The sequence below is a fragment of the Neomonachus schauinslandi genome, chromosome 1, assembly GCF_002201575.2.
Source record: "Neomonachus schauinslandi chromosome 1, ASM220157v2, whole genome shotgun sequence".
Lineage (NCBI taxonomy): Eukaryota > Metazoa > Chordata > Mammalia > Carnivora > Phocidae > Neomonachus > Neomonachus schauinslandi.
Genome location: NC_058403.1, coordinates 105,636,759 through 105,650,146, shown reverse-complemented (window position 1 = coordinate 105,650,146; position 13,388 = coordinate 105,636,759). Strand labels below are relative to the sequence as shown.

The 13,388-nt window shown below is 34.4% G+C and overlaps 1 protein-coding gene across 2 annotated transcripts in view; it reads left to right on the top strand.

The window, feature by feature from the left end:
- The window catches only part of GMPS (guanine monophosphate synthase), a 64,650-nt gene that overhangs the window by 41,835 nt on the left and 9,427 nt on the right, over positions 1-13,388 (top strand). For both annotated transcript variants that reach the window (XM_044915099.1, XM_021702677.1), the window contains exons 8-12: positions 2,992-3,143; positions 3,613-3,786; positions 5,284-5,389; positions 7,923-8,038; positions 10,306-10,431. In XM_044915099.1, coding sequence (XP_044771034.1) covers positions 2,992-3,143; positions 3,613-3,786; positions 5,284-5,389; positions 7,923-8,038; positions 10,306-10,431 — 674 coding nt within the window. The remainder of the gene's footprint in view (positions 1-2,991; positions 3,144-3,612; positions 3,787-5,283; positions 5,390-7,922; positions 8,039-10,305; positions 10,432-13,388) is intronic.

The following is a 13,388-nucleotide window of genomic DNA, read 5'->3' as shown; positions in this document are numbered from 1 at the left end:
TTTCCCAATAAACTTATAATTATGTTTTTTACTTTTACATTATAATTATCTGGTTCAAGAGGGGTCCTAGGATAAATTTTAAAACTGAAATCAATAGAAATTCCAAAAAAATCAAATCAATAAAAAAAATCAATAAAATTCCATCTGTCATTCTATTCTCTTCTACTTGTTCACTCTTTTTGAGTTATCTTTTCCCATCCATAATATTATTTATGTATGAGAATTTCCAAGTCTTCCTACAATAAATATGGATGTACAGATTATTTTACAAACTGAAAGGCTTATACAGAGAAGAGAAGTGAAGAGTCCATAGTCACTTTTTTTTTTTCTAGTTTAATGAGAAATAATTGACTTACATCACTGTGTAAGTTTAAGGCTACAGCATGATGATTAGATTTTGCATATATTTTGAAAGGATTATCACAGTAGTCTCATCTAACATCAATCTTCTCATATGGGAACAATAAAAAGGAAAAATATTTTTCTTTTTATGATGTGAACTCTTAGGATTCACTCTTAACTTTTCTATGTATCAGCCAGCAGTATTAGCTATAATTGTCATGTTGTACAGTATAGCCTTAGTACTTATTTATATTGTAACTGGAAGTTTGTACCTTTTATCCATCTTCTTCCAATTCCCCTTCTCCTCACCCTCCACCTCTGATAAGAAGTCTGATCTCTTTTTCTGTGAGTTTGATTTTTTAGATTCTACATATAAGTGAGATCATACAGTATTTGTCTTTCTCTGACTTATTTCACTTGACATAATGCCTTTAAGGTCCATGCATGTTGTCACAAATGGTAGGTTTCCTTATTTTTTATGGATGAATAATTTTCCTGTGTGTGTGTGTGTGTGTGTGTGTGTATACTACATCTTTATTCATACATTGATGGACACTTAGGTTGTTTCCATACCTTAACTATTGCAAATAATGCTACTATGAATACGGGAGTGCAGATTATCTTTTTGTGTGTTTTCATTTCCTTCGGGTATCTCTCCAGAAGTGGAATTGCTGGATCACATGGTAGTTTTATTTTTAATTTTTTGAGGATCCTCCAAAAACTTGTTTTTTTTAAAGATTTTATTTATTTTAGAGAGAGGGAGTGTGAGTGGGGCCGGGGGACAGAGGGAGAGAGAATCTCAAGCAAACTCCACGCTGAGCATGGAGGCCAGTGTGGGACTCTTAATCTCACCACACTGAGATCATGACCTGAGCTGAAATCAAGTTGGACACTTAACTGACTGAGCCTCCCCCCAGGAGCCCCTCAAAACTCTTCTATAGTGGGTGTACCAATTTACAATCCTACCAACATTGCACATGGATTCCCTTTTCTCCACATCCTCGCCAGCATTTATTATCTCTTGTCTTTTTGGTGATGGCCATTCTAACAGGTATGAGGTGATACCTCACTGTGGTTTTAATTTGCATTTCCCTAATAAGTAGTGATATTGAGCATCTTTCTATGTACCTGTTGGCCTTTTGTATATCTTCTTTGGAGAAATGTCTCTTCAGGTCCTCTGTCCATTTTTTGATTGGGTTATTTGTGTATTTGCTGTTGAGTTGTAGAAGTTCTTTATATATTTTGGATATTAATCTCTTATCAGATATGTCCTTTGCAATATCTTCTCCCATTCAGTTGGTTGCCTTTTCATTTTGTTGATGGGTTCCTTTGTTGTGCAAAAGCTTTTTATTTGGATGTAGTCCCAATAGTTTATTTTTGCTTTCCTTTCCCTTGTCTGAGGAGACATATCTAGTAAAATGTTGCTAAGGGGAGGAAACTAACAAAAGCAGGACTTGTGGGGAGGCTCAAGATTTGGAAACATTGGCTTCCCTGTGGGGTGTGGTTCTCTGGGTGAGCCTAAAACAGTTTGGTTGAAAATCTGAGAAGGCGATTCTTTTCCTTAACACAGGAATAAATTGCTGCTATCCCTCCTTATGGGAAGACTGTGGACTTATTCTCTAGAGAGGCTACACAAAAGAAACTTTGGATTTGGGCATATCAATACCAGGCATAGTTGAGGGTGGAAATAAGATTCTACATTAGAAACAGTAGGGTGAAGCAAAAATCTGTATACTGAATGGTGACTCTCTCCCTGCCTTCTGGTGTTTCGTTATCAGAATGCTGATAGGCAGGAGATTGGAGGTGTCTTTTCTGGGGCAATTGACCAGTTTAAGAGAAAGAGCTACAAATTCACTGGTGTCCCCCAGTGAAATAGCCAGCTGTATTTCAGTGAGGTTCACCAGTTGTTCAGCCTTACTACCAAATAGAGATCTTAGTAAGTTTTTAAGTACCTTGCTCTTTAAAAATAAAAGGATAGCCAGTGATTGCTAAATGTATGCTGATAAACATCAGTTTTTCAAGAGACTGTTTAATTCAGTGTGCAGTTTGGAGGACTTTGATCCCTGTATATGAACCACTACTTTTAGTTCCCTTGGGGCTATGCTTCTTCCTTTGGCTTTTGCTTGTTGTTCTGGTGGGGCACTGAATACAGGAAAGCAACCAGCATAATGTATGATATTATGGCCTTAGATTACTAAATGCCACAGGATTCTCAAAAAAACAAAATTTAGGGGCGCCTGGGTGGCTCAGTTGGTTAAGCGACTGCCTTCGGCTCAGGTCATGATCCTGGAGTCCCAGGATCGAGTGCCGCATCGGGCTCCCTGCTCAGTGGAGAGCCTGCTTCTGCCTCTCTCTCTGCCTGCCTCTCTGCCTACTTGTGCTTTCTCTCTGTGTGTCAAATAAATAAATAAAATCTTAAAAAACAAAAACAAAAACAAAAACAAAAAAACAAACAAAATTTAGTAAGTTCCTGTGTCTGGACTCTATTAATCGTGGTTTATTGGTAGTTCTGTAATATGTAGCCAAGGTAAAAGATAAAAGATAAAAGGTAAAAGATCGATCTAGGTTTTCTTTCTGTAGTTTGACCCATTATTATGTTTTTTAAAATCTTCTGTTAGTTTTAAAATGTGCTTCTCTTCTCTTCCTCAGTGATAAATGCTGCTCATTCTTTCTACAACGGAACAACAACTCTACCAATATCAGATGAAGATAGAACTCCACGAAAAAGAATTAGCAAAACATTAAATATGACAACAAGTCCTGAAGAGAAAAGAAAAATTATTGGTGATACTTTTGTTAAGGTACCTTTTTAATATCCACAATGTGTACTATTTTTTGATGTGAATTTTAGTATTTGTTTTTCCTTGTCCTTATATGAAATAATCAAATTTGCTAATTTTGATTAAGAATTTTAGTGTATGTTACTATTATACTGACCTGTTTTTAAAAAATACATATACTTATGTTGCCAGGCCTTTATTTTAACTATTTTAAGAATAGGTGTTTCAGTTGATATTAGACTTTTTAGTTCTTTGAGTATTTCAGTGGCTAGTTTTCAGGCTCTTGAATGTTTGCCTATCTTTATGAATCTTTCTAAAGCATATGTTCTTAAAAGAGTTTACTTTGGGAGTTGGTGTGGATTTTATCTCTTGGTCAGTATTGCAAAAGGATTCTGAGAAATCTTGTTGAAAGTATAAATAAAAAAGACTTTGCTATCTTTTTTTAAAGATTCATCTCTTTAAAAGGCTGTTTTACTCCTCTTGGTTATAGATTGCCAATGAAGTAATTGGAGAAATGAACCTGAAACCGGAGGAGGTTTTCCTTGCCCAAGGTACTTTACGGCCTGATTTAATTGAAAGTGCATCCCTTGTTGCAAGTGGCAAAGCTGAACTCATCAAAACTCATCACAATGACACAGAGCTTATCAGAAAGTTGAGAGAAGAGGTAAAAGCTTATGAGAACTTTGCCATAAAGCCTTTCTCCCTCCCCCTCTCCCTGAACCATTTTTAAATGGATAGTTCAGTAATATTAAGTATATTTGCATTGTTGTGACACAGATCTCCATAACTTATTCATCTTGTAAAACTGGAACTTTATATCCCTTGAACAACAGCTACTCTCTTCTTCCCCACCCCTGGTAACCACCATTCTACTTTCTGTCTCCATGAATTTGACTACTTTAGATATCCTATAAAAGTGAAATCATTTGTCTTTTTGTGACTGGCTTATTTCATTTAGCATAGGTCCTCAAGGTTCATCCATGTTGTAACATGTGAGAGGATTTCCTTTCCTTCTTAAGGCTAAATAATAATTTATTGTATGTATATACACATTTTGTTTATCCATTTATCTGTTAATGGACATTTGAGTTGCTTCTACTTTTTGGCTATTGTGAATTGTGCTGCTATGAACATGAGTTGGCAGATATCTCTTGGAGACCCTGCTTTCAGGTTTTTTGTTTTTTGTTTTTTTTTTTTGTTATATACAAGAAGCAGTATTGCTGGATCATATGGTAGTTTTTGTTTGTTTTGTTTTTGTAAGATTTTAAGTAATCTCTACGCTCAGCATGGAGCTTGAATTTAAAACTCCAGGATTAAGAGTTGTATGCTCTACTGACTGAGTCAGCCAGGCACCCCATGGTAGTTCTATTTTTAATTTTTAAAAGGGACTTCTTAATGTTTCCAAAGCAGTTATATCATATTATAATCCACCAACAATGTTCCACACCTTGCCAACAATTGTTATTTTCTCTCTTTTTTTTTTTTTTTTGTAATTCACACTCATTAAGATGGCTACTACCTGTCTTTATTTTAGGCATCTTAGTGGATGTGAAGTGGTATCTCATTGTGCTTTTGATTTGCATTTTCTTAATAAAACTAATGGTGTTGAGCATCTTTTCATGTGCTTATTGGCCATTTGTATATCTTCTTAGAAATATCTATTCAGATTTTTTGCACATTTTTAATTGGTTTATTTATCTTTTTATTACTGAATTGTAAGTGTTCTTTATACACTCTGTAGGTCCTTTATCAAATAGGAGTAGTTGTCTGTAGGTCCTTTATCAAATAGGAGTAGGTTGTCTTTTCACTTCATGGTATCATTTGGAGAGCTTTAATTTTGAAACACTAGTATGATGTTTTCTAATTGCCTTGTATTCTAATGAGAACTAGATCAGAGATGGTGGGTAGGACTGCTCCAATTTATTTATATTTGAAAGGTTTATGTTTAAAATGTGTTTCAAAGAGAAGTACGAAGATCAGTAAAATATTCATCTAATTCCTTATGAACACATGGGAGAAGATAGTTTAAGATACGAAATTTTAAGAAATGTCTTTCACCTTAGATTAAAAAATCAACAGGAAAGGCCAATAATATGTTATTCTTTATTTTCCATGTCATTTTCATTACTAATTTGTATTAATTGGCTTTTTCCCTCTGTAGGGAAAAGTAATAGAACCTCTGAAAGATTTTCATAAGGATGAAGTAAGAATTTTAGGGAGAGAACTTGGACTTCCAGAAGAGTTAGTTTCCAGGCATCCATTTCCAGGTAAAAAAAAAAAAAAAAAAAAAGGAATTGCTCAATTTTTAATTAGACTTTCATGTTGAAGAAAAATCAATTCAGACAGTTTTGAAATAACTTTTTATCTCGGAATATGTAACTTTAGAGAAAGGAAAGTGTGGGTAGGGAACAAAATTCTTCTTAATATCTATTGTATATACTTCATTTTCTTACATAATTATTTTCCATTGTATTTATATTTAAATATTACACCACCCCAGTGAGTCTGGCCTATAATGTTGCCATCAGATGAGAAAAACAAGGTATAGAGGTATTTTAATAACATTGCCACACAATTCTTTTTTTTTTTTTTTTTAAGATTTTATTTATTTATTTTAGAGTAAGCGTGAATGCCAGCAGGGGGAAGGGCAGAGGGATAGGGAGAGAGAATCTTAAGCAGGCTCCCCACCCAGTGCAGAGCCCAACATGGGGCTTGATATGACAACCCTGAGATCATGACCTAAGCCGAAATCGAGTCAGATGCTTAAACTGAGCCACCCACGTACCCCACATTGCCATACAATTCTTAGTGTTAGAGCTGCAATTTATATGTTCTTTCTACTATACCATGATGCCTTCCATGGAAGACAAGGTTAAAACGTGGTTCTCTGCAATCCTAATCCTATGGTTGACTACTTATCTGAATGAATTACTTCTTTGCATAGGGCTGTATGTAACGAATTCATGAACAAATAAAAAATACTCAGTTTAAATAGTCATATGCTGCTGTCATATAGAAAAATAACTAACTGAAGGTGGTAATTATTTAAAGTTAGGACTGAGAGTCTTAAACTGTTTTTGTTAGAAGTTCTTGAGCTTGGGTAAGTCTTGTACCTCAGTTTCTGGTTCTTTATAGTAGTCATTAGGTGATGAGTCGAGAGAATGGTCTAATTAAGCATAGTAAAAGTTAACAATTCTTTTAAAGATTTTATTTATTTATTTATTTGAGAGAGAGAGAATGAGAGACAGAGAGCACGAGAGGGAAGAGGGTCAGAGGGAGAAGCAGACTCCCTGCCGAGCAGGGAGCCCGATGCGGGACTCAATCCCGGGACTCCAGGATCATGACCTGAGCCGAAGGCAGTCGCTTAACCAACTGAGCCACCCAGGCGCCCAAGTTAAAAATTCTTAAATACTAGTATGTGCTAGGCATTCTGCTAAATATTTTACAACTGTCTTATTTGATCCTCACAATAAAACTACCATTATTCTGCTTTATAGATGAGGAAATTTTGGGAACAGAGCCTAATTTGCCAAAAGTTAATGCAGATTAGGTTTGGAGCTGGGATTCTAGCCCTGACTGTCTCACCTCAGAACTTGTATTCTTAAATATCATATTGGTCTCATAAGCAATCTCACAAAGGTATAACTCATGTGGTGATTAGCGCTATTTTGTATTAATAAACTTCAAATCTGGGAATTCAAGATGTTCAGTCTCTAACCTGTGTGTTGGCAAAGGATTGTGTGTGAATGTAATGGAGGGAGCCAAGTGGTCCTGTGTCCTTGGTCATCATTGCACTAGAGTCACTTGACTTTTAAAAGTCTATTTATAGATTGGATTTTTTTTATTGTGTAAGATTTCTTTGGTAAAAAATATTTTGGTGCTTTTAAAAAAATAAGGCATACTACTTACTTTAAATAAGCTGTTTATTCTACAGATGAAGAATGAAACTGAGGAATTAATGGAACATGGCTAAGGTTTTGTCTATAACCAGGTATCTCACAGGATACCTTTTCTGTTATAGTAAAGAAGCAGAATCCATTTTTTTTTTAGATCCACGCATACCTTATGTTTTCATCCTTTTAAGTATTTGGTAAAATAGAAATACCAGTTTGCATTTTTGGAATTAAACACTGTTGTACTTTTTTTTTTTTTTAAACAGCATATTCTTCTTCCTAAATTAGATTGGTAGTTGAACATGGGTGATGAATAATAAGGTGGTTCATTACACTGTCCTCTTTACTTTTCTATATATTTAAAAATTCCTTTAATAAGTTTAAAAAAGATGGGTGCATATATTGTGAATTAATATTTATTGGAGAATTTTGTGACACTTAATACATGGGCTACCAAAAATAGGAGATAGAAATCATTGATGTAAAGAGAACTAAAGCATTCTAAAAAATGGTGAGTTGATTGGGAAACTAATAGTTACATTTGAAATAAAACACTTAAAAAAACTTGAAGTGGAGGGGCTCAGTTGGTTGGGTCTCCCACTCTTGGTTTCGGCTCAGGTCATGGTCTCGGGATCGTGGGATCAGCCCCCCAGTTGGTCTCCGTTCTTGACAGGGAGTCTGCCTGGGGTTTTCTCCCTCTGCCCCTCCCCGTCTCTCAAATAGATAAATCTTAAAAAAAAAAATAAGCTTACAATGGTTATGTGTCAGTTATATCTCAGTAAAACTGGAAAAACCTTAAAATGACCAATGGATTTTAATTTTTGGAAGGATTTTATATTTGGAAACTTGTATTTTTATATTTAAATATAAAATTTATATTAAATACCATTGTTACGGTTCTCTTTAGGTCCTGGCCTGGCAATCAGAGTAATATGTGCTGAAGAACCTTACATTTGTAAGGACTTTCCTGAAACCAACAATATTTTGAAAATAGTAGCTGATTTTTCTGCAAGTGTTAAGAAGGTAATAATTTGCATTGAATTTGTATATTACAGGAGCTTTAAATAGATATAGCTCATCAGTATAAGGAATTGAATGGATTCTTGTAGTACTCTAGTATCTACAATGAATTTATTAGAATTTCATTTTTTTAAAATTTAGGGTAATTTAACATGTTAAATGACTATACAGAAAATATTCTACAGAGACTTGTAGACTTATCTTTTTAGCCTTACAACAGATAAGATACCTTGAATCTCTAAAAATTCTAGATATGAAGGGGTGTTTAAAAATATTTTAGGGGTGCCTGGCTGGCTCAGTTGGTAGAGCTTGCGACTCTTGATCTTGGGGTCATGAGTTTGAGCCCCATGTTGGGTGTGGAAATTACTTAAAATCTTTAAAAAATATATTTTATATGTATTGCAAGAAAATAAGGGAAAACATTTTTACTCCAAACTAAGGATGAATGTAAAAGTCTCCCAGTCCTTCTGTAGAGTTGGTGCCTAAATTTATAATCTTTGTGGTCTGAAAAACTTCAAGCTAAGAATTTAAAGCGGACCTTGGTTGGTAGTGCTTCCAGGTGTCAGGCTTAGCAATGTAAACTCTTTCTGGGATTGTCTTAAGGCCTTAAAAGATCTCCACATATACAGTTCCAATAAATATATATGAACTTAAAATATTGAAAAATATATACAGAAGTAAGGTAACATGAATGAGAGCTAGTGGAAAAAACTGGCACAAGACCCTCAAACACTTCAGATACTGGAGTTAGTGTAAAGTATGTAGAATTAAAAGAAGCAGTTGATAATGAGAATAAGGTATATGGTAAAAGACTATCAAAATGACTTGGGCAGCTTTGAAAAAAATTAAGTTCTAGTAATGAAAATAACTGAAATTAAAAACAGCTAAAGAAAGAAGTAATGAACTCAAAAACAGATGTTAAGAAATTTTCCAGAAATCGGAACAAAGCATCAAAGAGAAAATATATAGAGAAGAGGTTAAAATAGAATGAAAAGGTCAATTTTAACATATGTCCAGGGGGAGATAATAGACAAAAGTATTTGAATTCGTCCACACTGGTGAAGACACCATAGCTCAGATTCAGGAAATGTAACACATCTCATTTAGGATGATGAAAAAAAAAAATTGACACCTAGTAGGCATACCTATCGAAACTGCAGACTGCCAGAGACAAAACAGCTACAGAAGAAAGATGGTTTATCCTTTGAAGGAAAGACTATTATACTGAAAGCACAGGAAAAACAAGAAGATTTCAGAGTGCCATGAGAAAATAATTGTGAATAGTGAACAGATGAACTGTCTTCTAAGAACTAGGGCAAATGAAGACATTTTTAGATAAACAGAATTTATTACCAACAGTCCATTACTTAAGGAACTAAAGGCAGTGGTTCTCAGCCTGAAACAAACATGGGCTGTATAATAAAAATAATCTCTAATTTTTGTTTGTTTAAAAATATTATAACAATATACAGCTAAAATAGCATATAAGCCACAGGAAATTGGTTGCAGTTAAAGCATTCAAAGATACTTGTATTGTTTGCTAGGGGGACAGAGAGATTGATTCTCTTCTGTTAAGTATCCATGTTAACACTTAGGGGGAACTACTAAAAGAAGAAAAATACAGGGTTTAACTTCAAAACCAGTAGAAGGGAAATAAATGAGCTGGGACAAATAGTTTAGAAAAATGTAAGAAAAGACAAAGAAACCTAAAAACTGGGACAAATAGAAGCTACTGAATAAAATGGTAGCATGAAATCCAACCATATTATTAACCCACAATTAATTAAAAGGACTAACATCTCCAGTTATGACATAGATTGTCAAACTGGATTGAGAAGTAAAATCTAATTACAGCCTGTTTACCTAAGGATAGAAAGAGTGAAAGTAAAAGAATGGAAGAGCATATACCAGACAAATACACCAAAAAAGGGAAGTTGGTGGAGACATATTAATTTTAGACAAAAGTGACTTTATGGTAAGAGGTTTTATTATAAGGGAAAGGTTTAACTCATGCGACATATGTCCCTTGCTGCTGACAGGATTAAATCCCCGAAGTATACAAATATAATCTGTGTTTCTTATCCGGATACTTCTCATAGCCCTGGCCCTCAGGAGTGAAATTCTGATGTACTGCATAGCACACACAAGTCAAATATCAAATAGGATCTATTGCTGTAAACCAGTAAGTGTAGATACATAAGACAGTAATAAATACCAAAAGAATACCTTATTTCTTGAAATCTTAAGAAATGTCTGTTTGGTTTTCTCAGCCACATACACTATTACAAAGAGTCAAAGCTTGCACAACGGAAGAGGATCAGGAGAAGCTGATGCAAATTACAAGTTTGCATTCATTGAATGCCTTCCTGTTGCCAATTAAAACTGTAGGTGTGCAGGTGAGTTGTGTGAATTCATTGATCTGTAACGTAACTTTTTGCAGTTTATTCTTTCCACTAATATTGAAATAGGAACGACTTAGGAAAATGAAATATGATAGTATATACACCACATTTGGAAATGTAAAAAGGTGGTACTTTATAGAGTGTTCATGGAGTGAATAAGGTTATAGGAACTGAAAATTCAGGCTGAGATTTTGTAGTTTGGGAACATCTGTCTTCTCCAACCAAAAGTAAATATTCAAACAATGGTTTGCTGTAGGGTTGACTTGCTTGCTTCTGCCTTGAAGGGCAGGTACCAGGAAGTCCTGTCCTTATGTGTGCTTCTTGGTGTGAAAGTGTACTGTGACTTTAGAAGTGTTCAGTGCAAGGCCCCCAGATGAACATGTTACACTATTTAAGTCTTGCTCTCAGCTTGTGTATTCCTTAAACCCAGTGCTCTCTGCGTCTTCAACATGTTCTTTCTTAGCTGTAATCATGTACAACTAACATTTTTGTATTTATTCTTCTGTTTTTCTAATTGTAAAAGCATGTGAGGATAATAAAGTTTTCACTTTTTAAAATGTTATTTATAAATAGATTATATTAATTCTCCTTTATATGATCCTCAAGTGAGTTTCTGGGGAAAAGCTTGGGAGGGTAGGGAAGAGGAAAGTTTCTATTCTGTTAGGGCTTTTAGTTAAATGAAAACTAGAAAAAGTGTCAGCAATTCAACTCAAAATGGTATGAGTGCCAGTTATTGGGCCTTCCTTACGTGTGGGAAGAAATTAACTCTGTTTTAGAGATTATTCATCTGAAACTTAGCAAGTATACTTTTTTCCCTAAATACATGAAGTTGAGTCATCAATTTAAATTCCTCCTTCTCCTGAATCCATGTAGCTCTGTCTGTAAATGAGGCAAAAAAAATTCATTGTTGTCTTTAAAGTATTTTAGTTCATGGAAATGATAGGTCCAGTTATTTTGGAAGGCAGCTATGCTCACCACTATACCACCAGCGCAGGTCCAGTTATTTTGAACTTGTTCCCTCTTCCCCCCTTTTTAAAGGCCATATGTGAAAGCTATGTATATTCTTTTTAAATCACTATTAAAATAAGCCTTTCTGGAATTGTAGAAATAATTTTCTTTCAGTGGTATTTGGTTATCATACACAGATTCATTTTGAAATTTATGCTATGATACTTATAGGCAGATATTCTCCTACTACATAAAAATAGAAGAACAGGTAAGTTATTTGATTTGTAAAAGTTTTTCCAGTCCTAAGTAGATCTCTTACAGAGGACTTCCAACTCTATACTAACTCCTGCTAGGTGGGAAGTTGAATTAGTTCCCCATTCCCCTGCTTAGATAATTATTATAGGTAATAATGTTAGATGAATAGGTGTTTGAGGCAATTTGTTAGGTGAATGACTTCTTTAAAAATGAAGCTTATTCAGGCTCCACTACTTTTACCATCAAAGTAAAAGTTTCTTTTGTTGTTAGATATCTTACTTTATTCTAGTCTTTTATGCTTTTGAAGGTGAGACCCGTGGAAGCCCAGAAAAAAAATCATAATTAGTGGTTAGTATAGCGATGAAACTTATTTTCTAAATACCAAAATAAACCATACTTGTAAAAAAAAAAATTCAGTACATTTAGGATAATTTTCCCTCTGCCTATTCTCCAGTTGTATTGTATGTGTCCTTCCAGAAACACTAATTTTAAAAAGAAAAGAAAAGGAATTATAGATGTGTATTGTCATCTTTTTCCTTTAAACTTGATGACATGAATTTCTTATTTGCGTGCCATTACAAGTAGATTATTCTTAACTACTGCCTTGTATTCCATGTATGGTTATACCATAGTTTAATCATTTCCCTACCAGTGGACATTTAAACTATTTCAGCTTTTCACTATTATAGGCATTTCAGCAAGTAATATCTTATTCTTCAAGCAGTTATTCATGCTTCTGTAAGATCATGTCCTAAATTAGGAACATGTACACTTTAAACTTTGATAGATACTATCAAATTAGCATTCATATAGTCTGAATTCTCATATTCTCAGTATAGTGGCTGGTAGGTAGTTAGCTAATGAATCTTTTTAAATTGCTTATTTTAGTTTAACTTTTTTTTAATTTTTTGAGCAAATCACTTGGGTTAAAAAGGACAAAGGAGGGGCATCTGGTGGTGCAGTTGGTTAAGCATCCTACTCTTGGTTTCAGCTCAGGTCATGATCTCTGGGTCATGAGATTGAGCCCTGTGTTGGGCACTGCACTCAGCGAAGAGTCTACTTGAGATTCTTTCTCCCTCTGCTCTTCCTGCTTGTGCTCTCTCTCTCTCTCTCAAATAAATAAGTCTTTAAAAAAAATAAAAAGGACAAAGGGAAAGGGAATCAATATTACGTTTTATTCTTTTATTTTTAAGTTAACTTTCAGTGGTTCATTTTTAAAGAAATTTATAGTAAATGTTTATGAAATTATTTTTATCTCTGACTTAAGAATACTTAAGAATATCCACCTAATAAACATGGGTAGATCTTTTTTCATTTTAATAGTTGTGTGTGTGTGTGAGTATAATTGACACACAATGTTACGTTATTTTCAAATGTACAGCATAGTGATTCAACTTCTCTATATGTTGTACTATGCTTCTTACCACAGGTGTAGCTATCATCTGTCACCATATATCCCTATTATAAAATCATTGACTGTATTCCCTATGTTGTGGCTTTTATTCCTGTGACTTAGTTAACTTCTAACTGGAAGCTTGTATCTCTCCCCCTTCACCCATTTTGCCCATCCTCCCACCCCCCTTTCCTCTGATAATCATCAGTTTATTCCTGTATTCATAGGTCTGATTCAACTGTTTATTTGGTTTTTAGGTTTCATATATGAGTGAAATCATACGGTATTTGTCTTTCTCAGTCAGACTTACTTCACTTAGCATAATATCCTCTAGGTCTATCCATGTTTTGCAAAT